We start from the raw sequence: 10,102 nt of genomic DNA, 5'->3' as shown, positions 1-10,102 counted from the left end.
TTAGATCGCAAATCCTCATACACATCTCCGCACCGTGTGTGTGTGCTTGAATCTGGCCTTATACCACTGAGTTAACGAGATCATTAGATCGCAAATCCTCATACACATCTCCGCACCAAGTTTGTGTGCTTGAATCTGGCCTTATACCCCTGAGATAACGAGATCCTTACATTATCGTTTTTGATAGTTTTCAAAACTGATGGTATACCATGTGTGGCAAATATCTTGTCAAAGGCGGGAATGGTGGATCGCGCAGAGGTGCAAGACACCTTTTCTACTTCAGGGTGACGGGAGTATTCGTCATAGACAATCAGTAAGTAGTCTCCAGAGGGTAATGGTCCAACGAAATCTGCACAGACGTTTTCCCATGGTGCTTGCGGGAGCGCAGTCATCTTGAGCGGTTCTCGACGGGAAGAGTTTTCAGGGGTTAACGGCCTGGCCCGGGATACAGTTATGAATGGTTGTCTCTACGAGTTTATCGATACCAGGGAACCAAACCTTTTGACGAAGCAGTTTCTTCGTTTTGACAATACCTTGATGTCCAACGTGGGCGAGGCCGCACACTCGCTGTTGAAGGCAGGCTGGTATCACAATGCGGGAACCAAACAGGAGAATATTTCCGTCAGAGCTTACTGATAACTCAGTGTGCACTGTAGCAAAAGACTGAAGCTGTCTTGCTGTAGAGCTGTCAAGCTTTGCGTTAACATTTGGTTTGTAGGCAGATTTCCATTTGCTGCCTTTAACTAAGTCCATTACAGTTCACAATAGTGGATCGGCCTGCGTGACGTCTTGAATTTCTGCGAGTGTTAGGGCTTTCGAAACTGCATGTTGCGTTAGAAAGTTTATGTGTTCCTCAGCCATCTTTTCTTCACAGCTTGGAGCGTCTGGTGACTGAACAGGGTGTCTGGACAGAAAATCAGCTGGATTGTCATGTTACGTTGTACGAGTATCCTTGAAGCTTTAAGATCCAGCGTTCAATTCTCGCAGGAGGTTTCGAGCTGGGTTTGTTGAACAATGGAAACAAGGGTTTGTGTTCTGTAACAAGGGTAAATGTTCGTACATGGAGATAGAGATGATTGCGCAGTATTCCCCACCATCTCCGCACCATGTGTGTGTGCATGAACTTGGTCTTACATCTTGGTCGTCCCTTTGCATTGTTTTAATATGATTGTCTGTTAAATGTGATGACAACACAGCATGTTGAGTAATTCTGGACCAGTGACGTGTAATAAATTCCAATTAACATCACGGCATTTTGTTTACCTAATTCTGCTTAAGACATGATGTTTGGGGGTGTAAATTGCTGCTATTTGTGCATTTACATGAACAGAATAAAACCCTGACTGAGGTAAATTGAAATTAATAAATTTACGTAATACTCGTGCCTTGTGACGTGTATATGAGAATATGCGGCCAACGGGTTTCAGTGAATCCGGGAAATATATATTCCCTCTACGAAGTCAACATTTCCGAGTGCGCCACTATCCAGGGTTACCAGTGTAAATATAAGCATCTCTAGAAGAATATAAAGTTAGTAGTGATCCATGTACATTCATAGTTTTTGTAAACGTGTTGCTTATAAAACCATTGGTTTCACCAATAAGTGACACTTGTACAACCACAACTTTCCCCAGAATAGATACACTTATATATCCACACCTTTCCCCAAAATAGAGATGCTTATATATCCACACCTTTCTCCAAAATAGAGATGCTTATATATCCACACCTTTCCCAAAATAGAGATGCTTATATATCCACACCTTTCTCCAAAATAGAGATGCTTATATATCCACACCTTTCTCCAAAATAGTGACGCTTATACATCCACAACTTTGCCTAAAATAGCGATGTCTATACTTTCACAACTTCCCCAGAATAGAGATGCTTATATATCAACACCGTCCCCAAAATAGAGACGCTTATACATCCAAAATTTCGCACAAATATTGATTCTTTTACGTCTACAGCTTTCCCCAGAATAGTGCCGCTTATACATCCACAATTTTCGCTAAAATAGTGCCGCCCATACATTCAAACATTCCCCAGAATAGAGATGCTTATACATCCAAAACTTCGCACAAATACTGATTCTTTTACGTCTAGATTTCCCCAGAATAGTGCCGCTTATACATCCACAATTTTCGCTAAAATAGTGCCGCCCATACATTCAAACATTCCCCAGAATAGAGATGCTTATACATCCAAAACTTCGCACAAATGCTGATTCTTTTACGTCTACAGATTTCCCCAGAATAGTGCCGCTTATACATCCACAATTTTCGCTAAAATAGTGCCGCCCATACATTCAAACATTCCCCAGAAAAGAGATGCTTATACATCCAAAACTTCGCACAAATGCTGATTCTTTTACGTCTACAGATTTCCCCAGAATAGTGACACTTCTACATCGACAACTTTCGCTAAAATAGTGCCGCCCATACATTCAAACATTGCTTATATATCCAGGACTTTTCTCACAATGGTGATGATTTTACATTCACAACTTTCCCAAGAATGGACATACAATTTTTGCTAAAACAGTGATGGTGGTTAAGCCATGTCCGCAAACATAATGATGTTACCATTTGTTTTGCCAAATTATTGATGCCTTTCCTACCACTAAAGGTTTCACCACACACAGTCGAATACCACTATGTATAATGCTGGTCGCCCAGAGCCAAGGACTTTAATTGTAACGCATGTACAAAAACGATGCAACTTCAACAAACCTAAAATATCTGTCACTGATACTTCCGTTTGACCACAACACAAGCGCATTCCTGCTTTGAACTATTAGCTGTGCGTATGAGCGCTACAATAGCAATCCTCTTGCAGTGTACTGTATATACACAGTACGTCACAGGGCTACATGGGACACACATATCGATTACACTCCACTTTATATTGGGCCCACATGTATGTGTATAGTACGTCGGTAGTGTGATGTACTCACTTTGACCGGCGTAATTCCAATCCGACACCACTCGTGTGTAGGTCGACCTACACAAAACAATTAGGCCTATATGCTGGCGGATATCCGTAAATACTGAAACGCACAAGAAACTTAGTATGTAGATGTATATTTTTGCGTGAAATATATATAATGAACAATTTTTCAAATTGTACACGCATAGATGTGGAACATTATAGCACAAAACACAGAAACATTGTGATGATCGAGGTTGTTTTAATTTGGCGAGAAAACATGGATACAAAATACTGTCTTCATGCCTAGATCCATCGTGGAGGCCAAAAAATTTAGTATTTTACTTATAGGACTGCGGCCAGCATCATGGTTGGAGGAGACCAAGCAGAGCCCCTAAGAAATCCACGACCATCCTCAGGTTTCCAACAGACCCTCCCACGTAGGACCGGAGATGAGGCGAGCATAAGCTGGACTTAAACTCACAGCAACCGCATGGATGGGGGGCCCCTGGGTCATTGTGCTGTAACCCTATCAAGTTAACTGAGAGACATCAGGTGGACATTACTTTTATTAAGTGTCATGCCATGACAACATCCTGGGTAATTTTCAACCATTGGCTTCTATTTATTTATTTCATCGGCGTTTTATGTAGTATTCAAAAATATTTGACTTATAGGATGGCGGCTTCCAATAAATTGCTACATTACTGCAATTCGACTTAAGTCAAAGCCTTAGCTATTATTTATCCATTTCCATGAGCAGTTCTATAAATAATAACAGATTCAAAAACATTTGAATTATATACAACTGCACTTAATTTCAATCTCATTAATTAACACTGTAAACCATTTATGAAAAACAAACCTTAAAAATACAACTCGTACTCAATCACAGGAAATGGCATAACAGGTAACAAGCACATCTATTTGTGGTCGTCTTTGTCTGAGAAAGAATCTTCCTGCATTTCTTCAAAGTTCTCGAAATCACCATCCCCACATATGTCCTGTAACCACCTTTCATCATCCTTTGCCGCGTCCACGAGTGTGTAAAAATCTTTCTGTTTTAGCACTCTTTTTCCAGCTTTGTGGGCTTTACTGCTACCAAGAAGCGTTGGAATAGGAGGAATTCCTGCAGTCTTACCCTCATCAGTTATTACAATGTTCAGACTTCTATCCTTTGCCTTCCTTTTCAACATAATAATTTTGCTCACCAATTCTTCTCGTTTCAGGCCATAAATATCGCTCCTGAAGTGAGCAGTTCCAGGTGATGGATGGTACCTCGTGGGTTCATCCAAATGTTCAGCTGGCTTATTCTCTGCTGAATACTTTTTATTACTGTCTGACAATATGGAGTCAACATTTTGGCCCTTATCCCCACCCTCAGAGATTATGACTTCTCCTAATGGTGGATTCTGTAGATGGGCAGCTCCAGATTCCAGCCATATGCCTTGAGTATTTGAAAACTCTGACAGACGATGGAAATCAGCCTTCAGTCTTGATTGGGTGGATCTTGTCACATGATGCATAGTTACGTTGCTATTGGTAAACACTTGGTCCTCCTCATTTCTGTCCTCTTCTGGACCCATGTCTGCTATTTTAAGCATTTCCTCCACCTGTTTAGACCTAGCTTCTGACATGTCCTTCACAAAGTTAACCTTTGGGACACGACCAATTGCTCTAAAGCTGATCAACATAGTTCTATAAAACAAAAGACAAACAGGGGCCTGTGTATGTAATTAAGTGTTAACATTAAGTGTTATTTAAGAAAAATACAACATACAACAATTTCTCACCATTTTTCATATACACATGACTGTTGTAATTACAATTCTGTCTGCTAGCCTTGGGAAAAATTGCAAGTCAACACTTTTAAACCACAAAGGGCTTTTGGTTTCTGTAATCTTAATCCTCCAAGTCAGATATGTTCAGCTGAATCAAATCAAAATCATTATCATTTCATATCAATGATCCTGGGTCTTACAATACAGACGACAATTAACACCTCTTTCAGAACATCACTTGTAGGTCATTTTGAATATTTTACACAAGTTTTTATCTCCATATCATACAATATGTCTGAAGTTTTAAACCCAAAATCACCAAATTAAACACAACTGTACCTGAGTTTGCCAGAATTGCTGTCAAGTAGGTTCTGTGTTTCCACATCTGTCTTTGTTCCTGAGGCTAACCAGAATACATTGAGAGCACTAAAATCTGCCACCACCTCGACCTGAAAATTGAGGGAGTAGGGATAAGCTTTCAGACACAAACACTGGGTTCATCATGCTGATGATGTAATAGAACAAGACATGTCCCTTAGACACCTCCACAGAACACTCAGCCAGTTCTGAGTGAAACTATCCAGAGTTAATAATACTGATGATGTAATCATACAACATCTGTCCTCTACAGGTGAGAATGTACCTTAGACACCTCCACAGAACACTCAGCCAGTTCTGAGTGAAACTATCCAGAGTTAATAATACTGATGATGTAATCATACAACATCTGTCCTCTACAGGTGAGAATATACCTTAGACACCTCCACAGAACACTCAGCCAGTTCTGAGTGAAACTATCCAGAGTTAATAATACTGATGATGTAATCATACAACACCTGTCCTCTACAGGTGAGAACGTACCTTAGACACCTCCACAGAACACTCAACCAGTTTTGAGTGAAACTCTCCAGAGTTAATAATACTGATGATGTAATCATACAACACCTGTCCTCTACAGGTGAGAACGTACCTTAGACACCTCCACAGAACACTCAACCAGTTTTGAGTGAAACTATCCAGAGTTGATAATACTGATGATGTAATCATACAACACCTGTCCTCTACAGGTGAGAACGTACCTTAGACACCTCCACAGAACACTCAACCAGTTTTGAGTGAAACTATCCAGAGTTAATAATACTGATGATGTAATCATACAACACCTGTCCTGTACAGGTGAGAACGTACCTTAGACACCTCCACAGAACACTCAACCAGTTTTGAGTGAAACTCTCCACAGTTGATAATACTGATGATGTAATCATACAACACCTGTCCTCTACAGGTGAGAACGTACCTTAGACACCTCCACAGAACACTCAGCCAGTTCTGAGTGAAACTATCCAGAGTTAATAATACTGATGATGTAATCATACAACATCTCTCCTGTACAGGTGAGAATGTACCTTAGACACCTCCACAGAACACTCAGCCAGTTCTGAGTGAAACTATCCAGAGTTAATAATACCGATGATGTAATCATACAACATCTGTCCTCTACAGGTGAGAATGTACCTTAGACACCTCCACAGAACACTCAGCCAGTTCTGAGTGAAACTATCCAGAGTTAATTATACTGATGATGCAATCATACAACACCTGTCCTGTACAGGTGAGAATGTACCTTAGACACCTCCACAGAACACTCAGCCAGTTCTGAGTGAAACTATCCAGAGTTAATAATACTGATGATGTAATCATACAACACCTGTCCTGTACAGGTGAGAACGTACCTTAGACACCTCCACAGAACACTCAACCAGTTATGAGTGAAACTCTCCAGAGTTAATAATACTGATGATGTAATCATACAACACCTGTCCTCTACAGGTGAGAACGTACCTTAGACACCTCCACAGAACACTCAACCAGTTTTGAGTGAAACTATCCAGAGTTGATAATACTGATGATGTAATCATACAACACCTGTCCTCTACAGGTGAGAACGTACCTTAGACACCTCCACAGAACACTCAACCAGTTTTGAGTGAAACTCTCCAGAGTTGATAATACTGATGATGTAATCATACAACACCTGTCCTGTACAGGTGAGAATGTACCTTAGACACCTCCACAGAACACTCAACCAGTTTTGGGTGAAACTCTCCACAGTTGATAATACTGATGATGTAATCATACAACACCTGTCCTGTACAGGTGAGAACATACCTTAGACACCTCCACAGAACACTCAACCAGTTTTGAGTGAAACTCTCCACAGTTGATAATACTGATGATGTAATCATACAACACCTGTCCTGTACAGGTGAGAATGTACCTTAGACACCTCCACAGAACACTCAACCAGTTTTGAGTGAAACTCTCCAGAGTTGATAATACTGATGATGTAATCATACAACACCTGTCCTGTACAGGTGAGAACGTACCTTAGACACCTCCACAGAACACTCAGCCAGTTTTGAGTGAAACTCTCCAGAGTTAATAATACTGATGATGTAATCATACAACACCTGTCCTGTACAGGTGAGAACGTACCTTAGACACCTCCACAGAACACTCAACCAGTTATGAGTGAAACTCTCCAGAGTTAATAATACTGATGATGTAATCATACAACACCTGTCCTCTACAGGTGAGAACGTACCTTAGACACCTCCACAGAACACTCAACCAGTTTTGAGTGAAACTATCCAGAGTTGATAATACTGATGATGTAATCATACAACACCTGTCCTGTACAGGTGAGAACATACCTTAGACACCTCCACAGAACACTCAACCAGTTTTGGGTGAAGCTCTCCGGAATTCATCATGCTTGTGACATAATCATGGAGCACCTTTCCCACCTGAACGGCTCGACGTCTTTGCCCCTCAGTGATCTTGCTCTTCCTCTGCCCATCTGTGTCTTGATTATTTGCCATGATGTTCTGAAAATAGGAGCAGTGGGTGTCAAACTGACTCACTGATTGACGCTTGATGTCATACTCAAGAATATTTGATGTACATACATTGTGAGTCAGAGTCTCCACTTTCCTGATCTGCATTTCCGAGTCGATGAAGTAGTGGGAGGTCCTGAGGAAGTACTGGGGAGTCCTGAGGAAGTACTGGGGAGTCCTGAGGAAGTACTGGGAAGTCCTGAGGAAGTACTGGGGAGTCCTCAGGAAGTACTGTTGAGTACTGAGGAAGTACTGTGAAGTACTGTGGAGTACTGAGGAAGTACTGGGAAGTCCTGAGGAAGTACTGTGGAGTACTGTGAAGTACTGTGGAGTACTGAGGAAGTACTAAGGGAGTACTGTGAAGTACTGAGGAAGTACGGAGAAGTACTGGGGAGTACTATGGAGTACTGTGAAGTACTGAAGAAGTACTGTGAGGTACTGTGGAGTACTGTGAAGTACTACTGAGTACTGTGGAGTACTGTTCAATGGTAGGATGATTTGATTGACGGACAAACAGATCACACACATAGGAATTTTACGGAAGGCTACATTTAAGTCAAACTGTACAGAATCCAGCAAATTAATTTGTTGTATTATGTGTATAAATATGACGTATTTTATTTAAGCTCTCTAAAATGTTTACGCTTTATGCAGCTATAAACATTTAACCCTCTTAGTGAGAATAAACACAGAATATTACTCACCGCTGTTAGTCCTTGCCATTTTCTTCTGAAATGTCAAGCAGATAAACATTAATAAGTCAAATAACAAATTTCTGCTTAAAATCCTGTATTAGTTTTAACATATTTTTAATTATTAATCTAAAAATGTGAACTTCTATCCTTAGGGGAAATCTTCAGAAGACAGTTCAACATTTTTATCAAATTTTTATCAAGAATGTAATGTAAGAAGAGAAGGGCACATTTCACATTTAAATACAACCTACTTGTTTCCTTTATCCATCATCTTTTGTAGCATTCTTGTCATCTTCACTTTCGCACCAAGTGCTCTGGATGTTGACAGACTGATTGCTTGTTGGGATGTGGTCAACACTGGAAATGTCTGTATCCATAGCATGTTGCCATGGTTACATAGCCACACCCTCGCGCAAAGAGAAAACATTTTCAGAGGAGATGATCACTGAAAATTAATGTGAACATAAATTGTGAGAAAGACATGATTCAATCAACAAATACCTATACCCAGTACCTGTCAAATAATAGTCAAGGGATCTATACGAGTGGCAAGGTGTATACAAAGCCTTGGCATCAACAATATCACATATTACATGTATGCCTGAGCTTACAGCACATAGCCTCTCTTGAGGATGTTGACTTGAAACTTCTCTGATGCTGTTCAAGAAAAGCTTCTTGAAGTAACGAAGAACACAGGAACAAGAAAGAAAATGAAAAAAATTTTCACAATAAAAACCCCTCTTTTTTTGTGCATACTTTCAATCAATGGTCGAAAATATTTGGAAATTATGACTGGCTTAATTAGCACTGCCTATTCGGGCTTAATTTACACTGCCTATTCGGGCTTAATTAGCACTGCCTATTCGGGCTCAAAGTTCTTTTGATACCTCCTGTTGGGACTTGCGAAAACTGTAGTTTAAACTAGTTTTACTGCAATAAGAGAGCTGTAATCACATCATATACTATGATTTTTTTTTTTTTTTGATTGGTTGTTTTACCCCGTACTTAACAATATTTCGGTCATAGGACGGCCGCCAGTATATTATGGTGGGTGGAAAAGCCTAGAGGAAACCCACGAGCCTCGGCAAGCGACCTCATTGTGATCTCAATGGTGAGAGGTTACAGTGATCGCCAGGCGAGCGCCTTAGACCGCTCGGCCACCGAGGGACCCATATACGATGAATATTCAGAAATAAAAAGCAAGTATTCTATGTATCTTTTACGAAACAAATGCACACCTTATTTGTTATACGAAAGTACATATAAATGGTGGCCTGCCAAAAGCTGCATTATCATTTTAATCATGTCAGCAAATGTCCATCAACATCATGTACATGTTACAAAGTCTTTAGCAAAGGATCAACCCTACTGGCAGGAAGATGGAGAAAAGCCCGAGACCTGGGTTTAAGAGTGGCTTATATATACTGATACACGGAAAGCTGCCCACCCTTGTGATCTACGCCCAGCCCCATATTAAAAGATCACAGCAGAAATCCTTGACTAGATGCAGAAATGATGAGTGTCAGTCAGTCAGTCAGTCAGTCGAAAGTGAACATAACTGCTCAATCCTTCAATCAGATGAGCTGACATGCATTTAAGCTAACAACTAGATGTCGAGTTTCATGTACATAGAACACTCATGGGTGAACATGCGACTGAGTGAACTTAATTTACCTAAATTTCATATTATCACGATCGACAGAAGTTCCTCTGACTCGGAGTCTTTCAAAAGCACACGTTTTCTCTCCCACGCCTGCGCATTCACACTTCCTATTGCACAAGCAGACGGCGGAAGCGATGA

General features: G+C 40.6%; 1 protein-coding gene across 1 annotated transcript; it reads right to left on the bottom strand.

The window, feature by feature from the left end:
* Positions 1-3,149: 3,149 nt before the first annotated feature.
* Positions 3,150-10,071, bottom strand: LOC135474902 (uncharacterized). Its single transcript, XM_064754573.1, has 6 exons — positions 9,976-10,071; positions 8,553-8,746; positions 8,311-8,335; positions 7,424-7,597; positions 5,049-5,158; positions 3,150-4,626 (listed from the first exon to the last, which is right to left on the bottom strand). Exons 2-6 carry the CDS (start codon positions 8,726-8,728, stop codon positions 3,852-3,854), a joined length of 1,260 nt encoding a protein of 419 aa, XP_064610643.1. The 5' UTR covers positions 8,729-8,746; positions 9,976-10,071; the 3' UTR covers positions 3,150-3,851.
* Positions 10,072-10,102: the final 31 nt, after the last annotated feature.

The sequence above is a fragment of the Liolophura sinensis genome, chromosome 9, assembly GCF_032854445.1.
Source record: "Liolophura sinensis isolate JHLJ2023 chromosome 9, CUHK_Ljap_v2, whole genome shotgun sequence".
Classification (NCBI taxonomy): Eukaryota; Metazoa; Mollusca; class Polyplacophora; order Chitonida; family Chitonidae; genus Liolophura; species Liolophura sinensis.
The sequence above is the reverse complement of the archived record's forward strand: the minus strand, read 5'-3'. Positions and strand labels throughout refer to the sequence as shown.